The following is a 17,350-nucleotide window of genomic DNA, read 5'->3' as shown; positions in this document are numbered from 1 at the left end:
CAAATGGGTTAGTTTAAATCATAGTGGACTGGTTTGATTTTGTTTTGTCTTTTCCACTGCCTGCTGCTGTCAGGTTGCTGCGTTTGACAGCTGGACAATGAGCCACGCATCACTAATGTTAAATAATCTGAATGATACATTCAATTAGGGTGTGATATTAACACAGACAGTTTTGTGTAGTGGTGTTAAATTTGTTCTACTCTGATCTGCTGCATTGTTCCCGTTTAACCCAATGAGCTGCAGCCTGGGACGCATGTTAGCTCCAGAATAAAAGGATATCTGACACCGGCCTGCAAATGTGTGGAAGTGTAATTGTAAATATCTGCAAGAGACAAGGCCTCATGCAAAAAACCCCACCGGAGATTTTCTGACTCCTTTTCAACATGAATGGCGGTGATTTGCGTTTAGTGGTAGTGTTCAGAGTTAAGAGTTCTTAAGATCCATTCATTTGTCATACAATTTCAGTGCTGCAAATGTGTGAAAATGATGAATTTCAATGGCATGGATGATGTAAATGTTGGCCCAACACGGCACGAAAGATACCTTTGTTTTATTTGTACATGCTCCCACTGTAAAGCTCATTTTAAATAAAGATAATTCAACATTTTGACACAGATACGTAGAGGTTACACCCTCACTAAATGCAGGGAAATGTATTACTCTGCATCCTGGATATAAATCTGGATGACATTATTATTTATGTGAATTTTCTACTTTCTATATTTCATTGTTTTGTTTTATTTCTCTCTCCAGTCTAGAGACATTCATCCTGATAGGGGAGAGACTGCAGGGCTTGGATGTAACGTGACAAACAAGGCAGAACATTTCGTTTGGCTTCATATGAATTAATCAGTGGAAATGGGCAGACATGTCGAGCAAACAGTCATTTAAGACTCTGCAGAGACACTGATGGAGGCCATGATTCAATTAGATAGCGAGCTCTTAAAGATGCAACAAGTCTTTTCTCAGGAGGGGAGGACAACAACCACAGCTGGCTTCAACAGAAACCCACAGCTGACTGACACCCACGCTTCTGTAAAGCTCCTGAGGACGGGCTAAATTCTTTGATAGACGAGAAGACAGAGCAGCTGCAGGAGCTGAGTGATGTTGGAGAAATGCAGTGAATTCAGGTGATACTTTATTTTGAGAAATGTTATGGTCAAACTGTAACATAATTTTAGGTTTGCACAAGAGGAACCATGGAAGGAGCTGAATCTGGGAGAACTTAAATGCACCTGGAGCACCTGCACACATGTGTAAAACACAGCCTCACTATTGGCTGTCAGCATTTTTTTCCCTCTCTTTTTTATTTTTTATTTTTTAAACTTTATTACATATTTTGGTAACACTTTATTTGATGCCTATCTCTATAATGCATTATAACCATAGCCTACTTATAATGAATTATAATGCAGTTATAGCACTGTATAACTATAGTTACTCATAAATGATCATAATGCTTTATAACAATAATCATACAGTAACACACTATAAATCATTTTATCATGATATATAAAGTCAGGTATTATAATATGTTAAAATTGTTAGTAACTGGCTGACAGATAAATATAGTTATAATGTGTTATAATTGTCTTATAAATCTGTATAACTATCATTATAAACACAATTATAACACATATAAATATATTTATGATGTATGTCTTATCGATGTGGGAATTGTCAGCGAGTTGCTATCAATTATACACGTATTATATAAGGTATTATAATACCTGACCTTATAAGTCATGATAAAATGCTTTATGTTATGATTATTGTTATAAAGCATTATGATCATTAATGAGTATTTATAACTAAAGTTATACAGTGCTATAACTGCATTATAACTAATTATAAGTATGGTTATAATGCGTTATAGAGATAGCCGTCAAATAATGTATTACCCATATTCTTATTACACCAACATATTTTGTCACATTACAAACTGGTTATGCTTTGTAATAAAAAATGTTACAAAGTAATTTACAATAATTGAATTAACATGAAATGCTCTCACAGTCTCCTTAGTTTGCAGTTTGACTTTTATTGTCCCAGTCCTACTTTTATGGATATACAGTAGCAGCAGCTTCATTGTTAACACTTTCTAATTTGCAATGAACATCTCATATTTTGCAATGTCTCTTCTTCTGGTTTGTTATACATAACTAATATTGTTATGTAGGCCTATTTCATAATTAGACTTTTGTCTTCTCTGTATAATCTAATCTAAACATTTTACACATTGAACGGTGAAGGTTGTGTCTGTCCAATCCTAGCCACTCAGCAGACTTTACTCTTAAATGTATAAAATACAATTAGAGCAAAAAAAAGTCACCTACAAAAAGAGAAGTTGTAGGTGACTTTGAACAGCAGTGGTGCTGGAGTGGGTCATCAAACACATTAAGAGCTGTAACTGTGGGAGCTATAGAAACTCCTTCATCCTCTCCTCTTCCTCTCAAGTAAACCCCGTCCGGCTCTTTTAAACCAAAAAGCATTCTTCATTACTTAAGTGCTTGTTTTCAATGCCTCTAATCCGGTGGCAGCAGCTACGTGACCAAGTGGCATTTTAATGGTAAAAGTGAACGACACAGCAAGTACATTTTTGTATTTTTTTTTTCTTTTAGTGTGTGTTAGTGTTTTATTTGCATTTTATTTTTATATGAGCATATGATTTTACATTGCAGCATCGCAGGCTTCAGTGGATGGGGCTTTTTTTCTGTATTTTTGTTTGTCATTTAGGGGGGGGGGGTGTTGTCAGTTTAAGTTTGGGGCAGCAGGGAGTTGAGAGGCACCGTGGGCCTCACGCTGAGCTCCCTGGTGCTGCCCCCTCTCATCTACGAGAAGAGTCTCTTCTCCCCTGCTAAGTTTGCAAAGTCCAATTTTCAGCTAATATGGAGGTCGCAACAGCAGGCGCAGAGGGCGTAGTAGGACATAATGGCTATGGGATTGTAAATATTGGGTTTTAGAGAGACACAATTGGAGGGCAAGCGGAGAGAAATTTCCATAGAGTATGTGCTGGCGCCATTGGAGGCCTCGGTGCGGCAGAATAGATTTTCCATTCTAGTGTGTCACATTAGATTTTCGGAGGTGCTCAGTGGCAGGTACATGTCATTAGTAACACTTTAGCACAGTAATGAACCTTTTTATTTATCCGGTGCTTCTCTCATGAATGAATAAGGAGCTGCTCCCCAACTGTGCCCAGCCGTGAGGAGCAGACAGAGGAGGCAGAGAGAGAGAGAGAAAGAGAGAAGGGGTAGGGGGGGTTGGAGGTAATGGGGGGGTGGGGGGGTGGGACTGGGGGCCTGAAGCAATATGAAGTCGAAAGGGGAACGTGTGGAGCCCTGGGGAATGCTGAGGAGGGTTAAATGATCATTATAGTGACACTCATATGCACACACATATGTGTCAGTGGACAAAAGAGCACACGCACACACACGAACACTCACGCGCACACACACGCACACACGCACACTCCCCACCTCCGCTCCCTGGGGTCCTGATCTGACACTCTATTTACACACACATTTACACAGTCTACTCCCTCCTTTATAAAGCTGACAGGTACTTAAGCGGTACATTACTCCGAGGAGCTCAAGCCTCACGGCGGTGTAACCAAACTGTCCATTCACTAGCTGGCCTTGTCTCAGTGTTCATTCAATAATGGCCTCTGAGAAATGCTCCAGTAATGAGGCGTTGTAGCGGGGGCCAGGCAGGCTGTGGCAGTGTGACACCCAGCATCAGGACACCTTTAAGACCAACCAGGCTCATCGGTGGAAGAAGCTGAAACCTGTCAGGGTGGGGGGTGTGGGGGGCGGGTGGGGGGGATTCGGTCACATCCAGAGCTGCAGGACACACTACTACTTGTGTCTCTGGTGCCGCAGCATCACAGCTCAGTCACCAGTCGCTGCACGTCTGTCTCATATAGGTGGGCGACTTCAACCGCTGTTGTACAGGTGGCAAACTTTCAATCTCAGTGCCTCTTCCTCCTCCTCCTCCTCCTCCTCCTCCTCCTCCTCCTCCTCCTCTTCCTCCTCCTCCACCTCCACCACCACCGTGGATCCTCTCACAGCTCAGCCTGGTGCAGTGAAGCGGTTAGAGTGGCAATGGCTGGTGTGGTCAGGGCCCCCATGTCACCCCCAGCATCCTCAGTGTTCATTTCCCTTTCATCTTGAGTGTGAAATCGCTGCCGGTGCAGCACTGACCTCAGCATTAAGAGGTCAACTATTGAAATCTGATGTGCGCCTCTCTGGCTGAGAGACTTTAACAGATGGAGGGAAAGAGAGGGAAGGTAAGAAAATGGAAAGGGGGAAGAAAAAAAAAGAACTGTCTTAACAAGGTATGTGTTAGAGCCCTGAGACTTTGTTAATGGATAAGTTAACGAATGAGAGCGAGAAGGGTAGAAACACAGACTCTTGACTCTGTGATCTGCTTTATCCTGGTGTGTTTCAATTTAGGAAGAGAAATCTTTGTTTATTCTTAAAATCTAAACCTTTAAAAGCGGCTGATGTTGAAATGGAACATCTTTTTAGGGGGGGTTGGGAGGCGATGTTTGAGCTTTTATTTGACTGAAGTGGGAATAAGTAAAGTGATGATCATGGATTTGAATATCATAATGAAAATCTGTGTCCATTTATTCAAGGTCATGTTCAGTATTTGGACTTATCTTGTTTTTCACTTTGAAAACATACCTACTCATGTTGAAACCTAATTAGTTTGCAGTGGGGTCACGTTTTACATTCACATTCACACGTCCATTTATCTTGCTGGAAACCTTTCGGTTTTACTTTCATATTTTTTCCTCCCAGTCGAAGTGCAGTCATATCTCCGAGTAAAGAAACTCAGAAAAAAAAACCCACTCCAAACTTTGCAGCTTTTGGCAGCTCTCTTGCAGAATACATGCCAGAACTTCCTGTCTCCATGTGTTTCAAACATTAGGTTCTGCATTTAAAGTCAATTCGACACCTCATCTCAGTATGAATCCCCCTCCGAAAGCATATGTGATATGAAGCGTCAGAGAAGTTTGAGGTCTTGTCTCATATTTCCCATCGGCTACACTTTCATCCCTCTCTCTGCTGCAGACCACCCCTAGCAACCCTGCCCAAATAAGGTGTTCTGCCTTCAGTACTCTCCTCTCTGAAGAATCTGAGGAGTTCAGAATCTACCGAAACTTTGGATCTCAAACACAAACATCTTTTATTCAAAGGGTGTCTGTAATCACAAATAAATAGCATTTCTGGCGATGAGCACAAGGCACAAGAGAGAGAGAGAGAGGAGCCTATCTCAGGAGCAGATAACTAGTAGATATGATTCCTTAGATAAGGAGCAGTAATTTGGCTTTTAGAGATAGCTCCGGGGGCCGCTGTGCTGAGCTGCGCTGATTTACTGTGTGTATGGGAGGTTGTTTTTTTCCACATTTTATCTCTCCTGTTGAAGAGCTTTTCATCTCTGATGATTTTCTCTCTTTTTTATGTATTTCCCCCAGAAGGTGAGATCACAAACCCACAGAAGGCAGAGTGGCATGTTTTAAAGCGATGGACAAAATACAAATATTTGAAAATGTATTTCATGGTAATTATGTCAGGTTTCATGGCCTTGGCACAGTACTGAGGCACAGCCTGGATGCCTTAATTTGTATAGAAATTGTAATCATTTGTTCATTTCAAGGTGAAAATTGCATTTTTTAATTTAAATTGTATCCTGCGTGATAGGCTATTATCTAGAAAAATTGTCTCTGTGTATGGCGGTCTATGCCCTGCCGTCACGCCTGTTTAGAGCCCACTTCTCCTGAGAAAGGGCTTATATATGAATCTCCTGACTGAATGCACCCAGCTTGTTCTTCACTTAGGGCCGCCACTGCACTCATTTCCATTTTTGTTATTAATATTAATTAGTTTGAGAGCACAGCTCAGATTTTAAATGTAAATCAAGCTTGGCTTCACAGTGATTTTTATCTCACTCCGATTTCTTAGATTTACAACTTTACTCTGACTTTTTTTTTTCTCTTCTCCTTGCGTTATTTAAAAACTGCTTTAAAGGAGGTGTGCATTGGTGTGTGAATGTGTGTGTGTATGTGCATGGATGTGTAATTTGCAATATTGGACAAATATGTCAAATCTTTTCTTATGAACTAAAGGAAACAAAATGATCAAATGCAATATAGGTAAAAGATTCCACAATTGGGACCGAGTTTACTTTAAGCTACTACAATACCCTATTTGAGCTCCTGCTTTTTACTTATACATGACAGATTATCTATCTATAATACCTAAGAGGGGGAACCATGAAATTCAAAATACCCCAAATGTTCTAAAAATAAGATTTACTTCCTATGCAAAACACACATTTGGGAAGAAGATATATGCACACCAAGCTGTGCGTCTGTGTCAGTGGGATCCTTGAGGTGACGAGCACAAAGCTGAGGCTCAGGTACACGGCGTATGCTGGCATAATTACAGGATTTGGGGGATTATTATACTGTAAGTGCTTTCATGGCGACAGCTGGGAGCTTTTTACTCCCTGTGACACATAATCTCGAAGAATAAAACCAAGACCCCCAGAGCATCTCTTAATCATTTCTTAGCATACCTGCACACGGCTCTGAACTCAGTTTCTGAAGACAGATTTGTAAAATTAGAATATAATTATCATATCTGGTCAAAATCATTCTAAAGTCATGTTTTCAAACACGTTTTCTCTCTAAAATGGAAATATTCCTGGCCTATTTTTCCCTCTCCGAAGGCCCCTCGCTGCCTGTTTGTGTTCTACCCTCTTCCTCTCCTTCATGGCTCTCCTGGCTCTTCAGCAGTCAGTTATTTATCACAGCATGGTCAGGTTGAGAGGAGCCTGGTCCCAAATTAGATCTGAATCACAGCCTCTATTCCATGGCTCATTCGGGAAAGTGAGTATGACCAGGCTGAGGTTGTGACTTCTCTATCGCTGCCTCCTGAGCGATAGGGCCTCCTGGTCTCTACAGCGAGGCTCAGGAGTTTCATTTCCATCCCTGTGATCTAAACAAACCCATTACCGCCAGCCATTTATGCACAGGGGCAGTACGCAAGCCCCGGGCCTGAGGACACAGCCCACAGCTAAGCTACCGTGGCGCAGAGAGCCACCTTCAATGGCCGCGTGTCCATATAGAGAGCAGGCAGAGGGAACCGGAGAGCTCGGGCCTCTGCACTTTATCTAAACCACTCCAGAGAGGCGAGTGGAATCGGCTCTTGTGGGCTCTGTTTATCCTCTGTTCCTGTAGTCAATCAATTAGGGGATCAAAGGAGGAGATGAGGGAAGTGTCACAAAGCTCTCCCACACAGCGCTGCCTGAGCTGCCACCTTGTCCAGTCTGAGTGACAGCAGACCGCAGGGAGACAAAACTCCTGGGCCGGCACCTCAGGAGACAAGCCGGAGCAAAGGGGACAACCATGGCACATGCCAAGGTCTAATATGGACAACCAGAACACAAACTTTTAGAGGAGTATATGAGGGATGACACATGGCAGGCAGAAAGACACCTAACAATGCAATATTAAATATGTGGAGAGGATGCACTGAAATCCCTCAGTCTCCTCAGGCTCACCTCATATAGCTGTCAGATAATTGACCATATTCCTGCCTCATTGACATGCACCTCCACCACCCACCCCATTAAAACACACGTGTGTGTGTGTTGTAATTAGACACTGAAGAGTATTTTTTCCATTTGCATCAAATTAAACCGAGCCTTGATGATGATATAACATGATAACACCACAGTTTGTAGTTGATCTGAATCTGTAAATCTAAAGGGAATACTAAATATCCCGCGTCTATTTATACTGAGCTGTTTAAATCTCTCCAATTTTGAACAAAGTATGAGATATGAATGATAGTTACCTCATGATAACGCAGCCTGAATAGAAGTTTATTCAGATCAGTACTTACTTTATTTAGCATCAAATTTATCTCCTAATACAATTCGATGTTAATGATGTTAATAATTGTGATTAGTGATGCCTTTAATTAGTTTCATTTAATTGCAAATGAACAGTAAAGTATTGGTTATTATTTGCTAGTATATAAAATATAAATACATCCCTCACAGCTCAGCTTGGCATCATTTGCTCATTTACACCAGATTATATATACACATTTTATAGCTGCAGTGAGTGCAGACATGTTTAAAATGTGTTTAGAGGCAGTGAGGACTGAATGAACATACCTAAGACGTGTTTGACATACCTCCAACGGTGCTCAGGGTTAAAAAAAAACAAAAAAAAACTGAATGAGCTCCAGTGTTCTGACGGGGTAACATAAAGCACAACGGATGCTTCCGTACCACACTGGTTCGTTCCCCTGCATTCACACCATACCACAGAGATTTGCAGACAACATTCCCCGGCCAGCAGCCGGAGAAGGAGAGAGGGGAGCGCTGCTGGTCAGCGGGCAGAATGAATGACTTCCTACAGCTGCAAACAGACGCACAGACACACTCTCAGTCTGTGTCTCTGAGTCTGGGACGTCTGAGCTCTCATCACTCCCTAATCACATCAACAGCTCTGGAACAGGCGCTGGTGGCCCGCTGCCTCCTCTAATGTACTTCAACAACACGCAGGGAGGAGACAATGCACATACGCTTATGCACATGTGCACAGGTGAGCTCATAAACGTCACACTAACAATTAATTTCAATATGTGATACATGGCTGTTTTTTTTTTGTATTAATTATTACAACTTTACTCTATTACATGTCAGAAAATACCTTTAATAGTTTCCCACAGACCAGGGTAATGACTGACAGACTCACGTATATTCAATTCAAAACGACATAAAACAGTGGAAAGGAAACAAATCTTAGATCTGAGAAGCTGGAACCAGATGAATAACCTGAACAGTTCCTCAGTGATTGAAATAGCCACTGATTAATTCAACACTTCACACACAAACACACACACGTAGTAACAGAGACGAGTTCACACAGACAAGTGTTAAAAACATGCAAAACAGACAAACAGACAAACATGCAACAAAATAAATAAAAGAGACTAATGTCAGAAATCAGTTTTGGATCTTTAATTGATAACAGTTACGCCAGTGTTACAGTAAACACACCAACAGGCTGAAGGTAGTAAATACCAATACAAGTTTCCCACTATTCTAATACTTCATACAGCAGAATAAATTATACCATGATAATATACACACATGCGGAACAGAAAAAGGACTAAAGCAAAGCACAGGTGTCAGAAAGCAACTAAACAGGTTAAGGGGTCAAACAGACGGGAGGGGGGGGTAAGGAGTTGTATGCTTTAAATATCCAAATGTTTATTGACGCAAGTGTTAGAAATGGGTTTGATACACTAAAGACGATTCTAAAATTCTTCCTTTTTAAAATATACACGAGTGAGGCGTCTAAGCGGAGCAGTTGGAGCTGCTGCTGCTGCTGCGATTCAGTGCGGAGTCAACGTTGCTTTGACTTTTTCCTCCTGGAGTCCTATTGGTCCACAAATCAAACGAGACTCGGTTCAGTTTTCCCAGAGCAGAGAGGCTGTCTTCACCAGCTTCATCATCATCATCATCATCATCATCATCATTGTCACACTGAGCCCAAGTCCCACACTTGAAGGCTCAGGAGTTCAGGTGTGTGAGGTCCATGGTCCAGTCCAGTCCGGTCAGCACTAATGATCAGTCTGTGATCTGAGATCGATCAGGTGGTCAAACACACCCTCCAGATGCTCCAACCTCCAGCCAGCTGTTCAAATGTTACAGTGGTCCCGTGGTCCAGGGAGCCTGTCTGTGTCACCAAGCTTCCACTTTTCCATTCAGCTCAGTTTGATCCTCTTTTATACAATATTAATTTCAACATTTTTAATGGAATTTATATATTTTTTTAAACTAATTTATACAAATTCATTCTAACCCGGGCCCAAGACGAACCAACCTTTTGGTCAAAACAGGTTAAACCAATTAAATACAATAAAAAAAAAAAAAATCAAACAGAAGAAACAAGCCAGTTAAGGAAACTCAAATCAAACATTTACTTCCACAGATCCCTTGCTTACTACCACTCAACATAGTTCTGTTTTAGTATAAAACATACTCTTTTATAAACAAACAATACACACATCTGCTCCAGCTACTTTACAGTTTTCAGTTTTTAAAAGGCGACTAAAGGACCAAATTCTGTCTCGAGATTAAGTTAACGATTCTGTGTACATCATCAATATCACACTGATGCCAATGGAAAAAAAAAACAAAAAAAAAACACACGCATCTCAAGGGGGAAACAGCTGGTCCAGGATCGTGTCAAGTCAACTATGAGTGCTACACAAATTTTTTTCATCTTTTTCTTCTTTTTTTTTTTGTACATTTCAGTGAGTACGTCAAGGTGGAGGATTAGTGGGGGGTTGTATGGGAGGGGGGGCTCCGGTCCAAACCAGAGAGGGGGGCCAATCAGTGGTATTACCTGTGCCCTTTCACAACTGACTGGATTATATGATTTTTCCAGAGTGCATGTGAATGGCACAGCTTGTGTGCTTTTTAATCTCATAACAGAAAGCGCTGGAATGCTTATATTCGTAAACGGAGCCTGTGGAATGTTTCGCAGGAATGCTTATTTAGTTGGAAAGTGGAAACTGACTGAAGGTGCATTTACAGAATGTGCTAATTAGTCTATAAAAACAGAAATACTGGCTGGTAATGGGAAGGGTCACTGTGAATTAGCTTTGACATTATATTTGTGTGATTTAATCTGCTTTACACTGTTTAAGTCACACAGGATTCCCTGGCAAATGGGGATTTGGGAGGAGTAAGGAGGCGGGGGGTGTGTGTGGGGGGATTGAGTTAGCCCTCCTTGGCAAGGTCCATATTTCTAAACAAAATACATTAATTTCCCCAATCCTGTTTTTGCAAACAATGCCCCCCTCCCCATGGACCGCGGCTAAGGATGGGATGGAGGTTAGAAGGGGAAAGCTATTGGCCGCCAAAACGCTGCTTTAATTCCCTGCAGAATCCATCCAGCCAGACTTCCCACAGAGTGGCCAAGTTCTTTAGGAATGTCAAGATGAATATGAAAGTGGGAAGGTCAAATCGCTCACGAACATTAGAGCTCGGGGAACAGGCAGAGGAACAGCAGCTTGGAAAACAATCATCCTCTCTTGTGAGACTGTGCCGACACGCAAACATGCACACGCAACAGACACTCACTCCCGAAAAAACCGTCCCAGTCATCCACTGTGTTTTACACACCAACATCTAACAGAGAAAAAGAGATACGAAGGGAATCAAAGAACAACATAAATCACATTAACCATAATCATATAACAGCAACAATAATCTTAACAATATCAAAAAGGAACAAGAATAAGAGTCGCTCAAATGATATTGGCTTTTGTTAACTACTATGAACAGCAAGGTCAAAGTACATGTTGTTGATGGCTCTAGATGTGTGCTGGACTGCAGCCATGACAAACAGGAACCTGGCCCAAGGCAGCCAACTGTTCTTGGGTAGTCTGGGGTCCCGTCTGGCCCTCTGAGCAAAAAACAAAACAGGGGTTTGGGGGGCAAAGGGGGGTACGAGTACAAGGAGCAGGCAGAGGGGGGTGCCCAGAGTTTGAGAAGAGAGAGGGTGCAGAGCCGCCTGGTGGTTGACGATGGTGTGGAAAGTTTAGTTCCGTTCCCAGTAGAGCCTTGTCACACCGGCAAGCGTCACTTTTTCCTCCGGGAGCACGGCGAGGCCGCGCGTCTGTGCGCTGATGTCACGGCTGGGCTGCGGATCCGGCAGCGGCGGAGAGAGAGAGAGGCTGAAGCTGGAGTTTTGGAGTCCAGACTTTGATGGAGCATGGAGGAAGTGGGTGGCAGAGGAGCGGAGGAGGAGAGGTGTGTCGTCCCGCTGGGGGAGCGCGCGGGCGGGGGGGGCTTCAGTAGGCCTGTCCCGTCTCCACCTGCAGGAGCCCCAGCACGGCCGAGTGGTCCCCGAGCTTCATCCTCCTCTGGGTGGACAAGCTCACGTTCTTAGCTAGGTAGTCTACGGCAGCTGTGCGGAACAAAAAGACAGAACAAGAAGAAGAGGAAGAAGAAGGAGGAGGAGGAGGAAGAAAAAAAACAAAGACAAGTCAGACAGGTGGTAGATTCCTCAGACATATGTCCTATTCACTCTCGTTTCACTCCTCTGATTAAGGTTGAAATAAGTTGTGGCAGAAGCCGGTGAGTCAAATGAAAAACAATTCACAGAGAAGAGAGTGAAAGATAAAAACAAACCCCTCCCCTGTCCCCTTGTCTGAGGTTGGCACGCTGCTGGCACCGAGCATGTGCGTCCTGGTAAAGTCTCCGTGCTGTCACTCAGACTGGGTCCCCGTGTGTGTTCTGTGTGCCAGTCTTCATTACACTTGGCATCTCTGATTTCATGCCCTCCACACTCCACATGGCCGATCATTTTCCTCCTCAGACAGCAGCTCTCTCCTCTCTCCTCCATTCATTACCCATCCACTGTGCTCAATCACCGTCTTAATTAACCTCACATCAGCTCACATCCGCGCTGCCGTCAGTTTGGTGCTGCTGACAAAAAACGCTGGTGTGCACACGCGGGAAAAAAAAAAAAAAAAACGTGACGGATCGGCACGCGCTCACGTGCATCCATGCACCACGACACAAACACATAAAAAAAAAACAAAGAGAGAGAGAGGGAAGCAGCAGATGCGCAACACACCAGCTCACCACTAGAACCTGTGTTTAAACGCTCACAAATGTGGCTGCAGCTCGGCGCTGGCTGGCCGGCTCGTTGGGGAAGTGTGCTTCATTTTACCTCATGAATGGCTGTGACAGCATCAGTCAATTATGCTAATCTAATAAAGCAAACTCTTTCCTGCCCTGAGGGTGTGAGCGTTTGTGTGTGTGTGTGTGTGTGTGATGGAGACGAGAGAAAGAAGGGGAAAAAGAGAGGTGGGCAAGAGGACACTGTGGCCCCTGAGGGTGTGCCGGTCTTTGAAGTGGCCCTCTCCTCTTACCCATCCAAGTGGAGTGGGGTGTGACCGAGGAGGCAGCTCTCTAGGAGGACGCTGGTGGTGTTGGTGGTGGGGTGAGTGGGTGGTGTGTTCGGGAGGGGGGGGGGGGGGTCTTTATCAAGAGCACGTGTCTGCCTCCACTAACCAGGGTGCAAAGGTCAGGAGGCTCTCTTGCCCGGGAGCGAGGCATCACTTCACAGGCTTTTTTTTTTTTTTTATAAAAGTCAGTAAACTTAAAAGGAGGATGGAGACAAACGACTGTCACTCTCACTGGAAAAAAAAAGAAGACAAAAGCGCTCAGTTTTGTGTTAAGTTGTGTTAATGGCACGGTGTTTTTACTCACTCTGGCCGTACTGGCTGTACTGGTAGCCCGCGGTGACGGGGTCAACGCTGTAGCTGGTGGCGCTGTAGGTGGGGGGGCAGTAGGACTGGGAGGAAGCCAGGCTGTCCACGCCCTTGATGGTGTCGGAGCGCTGGCTGCAGCTGGCCGAGATGGGGTTGGAGCTCTCCAGGCTGCCGTGCAGGGGGGAAATGGAAAAGTCGTGCTGGGGCTGGGAGGGTACGGCGCTGGGGTTACTCAGGATGCTCATCACCTGGGGGGGGAGAGAAGGGGAAAGAGGGGGAACGGGGGGGACGGAGGATGTTAGAAATTTGGAAAATTGAGGATCAAAGCATTGACAGAGTAGAGGGAAAGTACTTTTTCCCCTGCAAATATAGAGCTATCCTGGCACTTCACGGTAAAGATGCAGGATAGAAATACACCATTTCAACTTTGAAATAGGGAAAAGGGGAAAAACTTGCCCCCATTTTTTATTTTTTTTAAAGAGCAGGGTAAAGGATACAAGGAGGGCGATGAGGTTAAAAAAAAAATGGAGAAAGGGAACAAGAGAGACTGTTTCCATTAGCTGGCGCTGCCAGTAAGTGTTCTGCTGTGGGACAGAAGGGTCCCAGGGTGATAATAGACCCACCATCCATGCCAGACAGCCCCTGTCCCGGAGCCTGAGGCCTGAGCCTGAGCCTACAGCACAACAAGCACCAAGGGAGTCCCTAATCCCTCGCCCCTAGCCTACCCATCTCATGAATAGTAATGGAGTTGGAACTGGTAAATGATCCCCTCAGATCCCCACACAAAGTAGGCTCCACAAACCTCACTGAGGGGCCCGCTGATACTGCAGGTTGGGGCTCGCCTCCATATTACAGTGTGTATATTATTCATAGTGCATAAAAGCTTCCAATTCAATATTCTAGATTAATGTAATAGCATGTGACACTCGTCAGAAGAAGGTCTCAAAATATGGTAAAATGGAAGAGATTACCTCCAGTGCTACCTCAGTCTGCAGCGCAGCGGCCGCAACACTGGCAGCAATTTTGTTTTCTTATGCTGCAAGTTTCTTTAAGTGAAAAAGGGAAAGTGGCGTGTGTGTGTGTGTGTGTGTGTGTGTGTGTGTGTGTGGGAGGGGGTGGTAAAAAGAGAATTGTCCCACACATGCTTCCCTCCTATTGCGGGGAAACCTTCCTTTCAACATCAGGTTCATGTTGAGTTTCGCTATGCTGCACTGGCCTTTGGCCCCTTGGCTGCTAAACCAATTAGCCCATCATGGAGGTGGTTACACAGGGGTGATGCACATGCAGACATATGTTTGCATGCATGCACACACACACCCATACACACACACACACACACACACATGACACAACCATATATGCAGGGGCGAGCCAAACAGTGCACAAATGATGCACTGCGCCAGGAATATCTCGCAGAGGGAAAATCAACCATATTCTGCAAATTAATCATATCTTTAGAAAAACGGCCTCCCAGGAAATTCGAAGCACTCGAATCACATCAGAAACATAAAGGCTGGTTAGTCATTTCCACATGTTAATTCTATCAGTATGGAAACCCCCATCGTCCCCTCCACATCTGCAGACGGAGCATGTGACATATATCCATAAGAGGGAGATTCATGGCCCTCTTCATGCCGGACACATGTGATGCTCCCTCCCATATGGAGCCGAGCTGCTCACTCTGAAGACCAGGAGAGCGAGTCCTGGTGGTTTTGCATTGGCAGAGAGTGAGTGAGTGAGTGAGTGAGTGAGTGAGTGAGTAGTGGGTGGGGGGAGGGTGGGAGCTTGTTAAGTGTCCTGAGAGAGACAGCTGGAGGGCAACAGTCCATTTTAGTCATTGGTTAATTGAAGCTCGATTACATCGCTTCCTCATGAAACAGAATGGCCGACAATCGGCTCGATTATTCTTCATGCTCGTGAAAGTTCTTCAAAAGAAAATGACTTCTTATCGTGGACGTAGTTGCTATTTTAGTGAATTAGAGAACGGATGGGCCACTTGTGAGTCTGACAAGTGTTGTCATCTGTGGGGATGGGGCTATCATTAAAAAGAAGAAGAGGAGGAGGGGGAGAAGGGAGAAGAAGAGCATCCAGCTTAATGATTGAAGGTTTCCCACAGGGAAGAGGGATAAGCTCTTCAGGAGTCCTCAGGTTTTTGTTTGCTTTTAGCTTTTTGCTCACGCTGTTAAATAAATATCTGACTCCCATCGCTCCCCGGTCTGATGAATGCAGAGAGAGACGTGAACTCATCCATCAGACGTCAGGTCGGACCTGAGCGTGAGTCACTTCAGCCTCTGAACACGACTCAGATCCGTCCCTCTGCTTCTTCAGAGCACGTCTCTTATGTTTTCCTTGGGTCAGTTTTAATTGCTACTTTGATGTCGCCGTAAAAGTCCCTTCAGCTCACATTCAAGTGTTACTTTAGCTTAGTCACATTACTTTAGTCACATTTGCTCGTAAAAAACATTTGCTGCTGGATACCGCCGCTTAATGCGCACTATGTAAAACAAAACTTTATAGATATTAAATTCTGGCATGAAGTGTATTATTCCTGCTGGTGGTGTGGGTTCAACTCCCCCCCCCCAACACACACACACACACATACACACACATACACTCTCAGTCAATGTATTCAGAAATAAAGAGCTTTTTCTTACTTTTCTAAACATTTAAAATCCACAGAGCTAAACATGTCGATTCTGATGATGTGATTTTGGATCCACTGGGTTATTGCTGAGACATGATTTGATCCTGTTTCAGTGGATGAGATCTTGTGCACCAGGATGTGGCTCGGTCTCTTTAAATTACACATCTCAGTACACACACACACACACACACACACACACACACACACACACACACACACACACACACACACACACACACACACACACACACACACACACACACACACACACACACACACATTAACCAACACTTGTGGAGTTTAATTTGGTGTAAAATTTTAGAGCATAAAGAGAGAGAGAGAGAAAACTTAACCACAATGTTTCCTAATATAGGAAAGGAAGCACTTCTTCCCTGTGTCTCTCCATCTCTCTCTCTCTCTCTCTCTCCTCCCCCCCTGCCCCTCACCACCTCCCTTTCTCTCCCTGCATACGGCGTCCTCAGCAGCCCAGAGTTCGTTTGTTGTTTGACGTTGTGTGAGTGCTGGTTTGGGAGATAATGTGAGCCAGGACCCAGTTTAAAGGACAATGCTCCAGGGCGTTCCCTGCCTCTCTCACACACCCCTCCCCTCACCCTCTCCCTCTCCTTTTTTCCGCTCCTTCTCTACAGATAGATTACTTTATAAATAATAATAAAAAAGTAATTAATTCTCTCAACTTCTGAGCCCTCCAGCCTGTGGCGAAGTGAATGGGGAAGTGTAAATTGATACAATGTGCATCCTTTCAGATAAATAAATAGTGCACTTGAGACACAAAAAGGGGCCCTTTCATACCTCCCTAATTTCTTCAACAGTCAAATTACATTTTTTTTTGTCTGCACCAATGTTTGACGAGTTGTTCTTTGTTGGTTTTCCTTCCAGAATAAAACAATGAGACAGACACAGAGCTGAGAGAAACACTGCAAGACTGAGACAAGAAATAAAACCCCCCCAAAACAAACAAAAACAAAAAGAAGGGGAACAAAGTCAGTAAAGAAAAAGGATGCAGATGTGCCACAAGAACAGCGTTTTCTTTTTTTATTGTTGAAATTATAGGCTTGAATTATTTTATTCTAATATTTTGCGTAATTCTGAAACGTGCAGCACTCGTGTCTTTTTATGTCTTAGCAGTATGGACCTGATGTGTCTCAGATGTGTGAACCGACACTGCAACTGTTTGTCCCTCATTCAAGCAAGTGACGATAACAACCGGGTTCATGGACTTATGGAACTGTGTTGGACTGAAACAACACAAACTGACAAAAGGGAAGAGAGAAAACACAGCAGTGAAAATATGAGAGCCTATAGAAAGAGGTTAAAGATGGGGGGGGGGGGGGGGGGGGGCAGCAGGCAGCAGGAGAAAGTGATATAGACT

General features: G+C 44.0%; 2 protein-coding genes across 3 annotated transcripts in view; both read right to left on the bottom strand.

Moving 5' to 3' along the window:
• park7 (parkinson protein 7) overlaps nt 1–17,350 on the bottom strand; it is a 339,990-nt gene that overhangs the window by 20,649 nt on the left and 301,991 nt on the right. The window lies entirely within an intron of this gene.
• pax7a (paired box 7a) overlaps nt 11,889–17,350 on the bottom strand; it is a gene marked incomplete at both ends in the record, with an annotated part of 44,633 nt that continues 39,171 nt past the window's right edge. Inside the window, 2 exons of one of the 2 annotated variants that reach the window (XM_083971603.1) lie at nt 11,889–12,004; nt 13,315–13,564. In XM_083971603.1, coding sequence (XP_083827729.1) covers nt 11,889–12,004; nt 13,315–13,564 — 366 coding nt within the window. Of the gene's footprint in view, nt 12,005–13,306; nt 13,565–17,350 lie in introns of those variants that run through there. The other variant, XM_083971604.1, reaches the window with a different exon arrangement.

This window comes from Trachurus trachurus (genome assembly GCF_905171665.1).
Source record: "Trachurus trachurus genome assembly, chromosome: 5".
NCBI lineage: Eukaryota > Metazoa > Chordata > Actinopteri > Carangiformes > Carangidae > Trachurus > Trachurus trachurus.
This window is presented reverse-complemented; position numbering and strand designations above follow the sequence as displayed.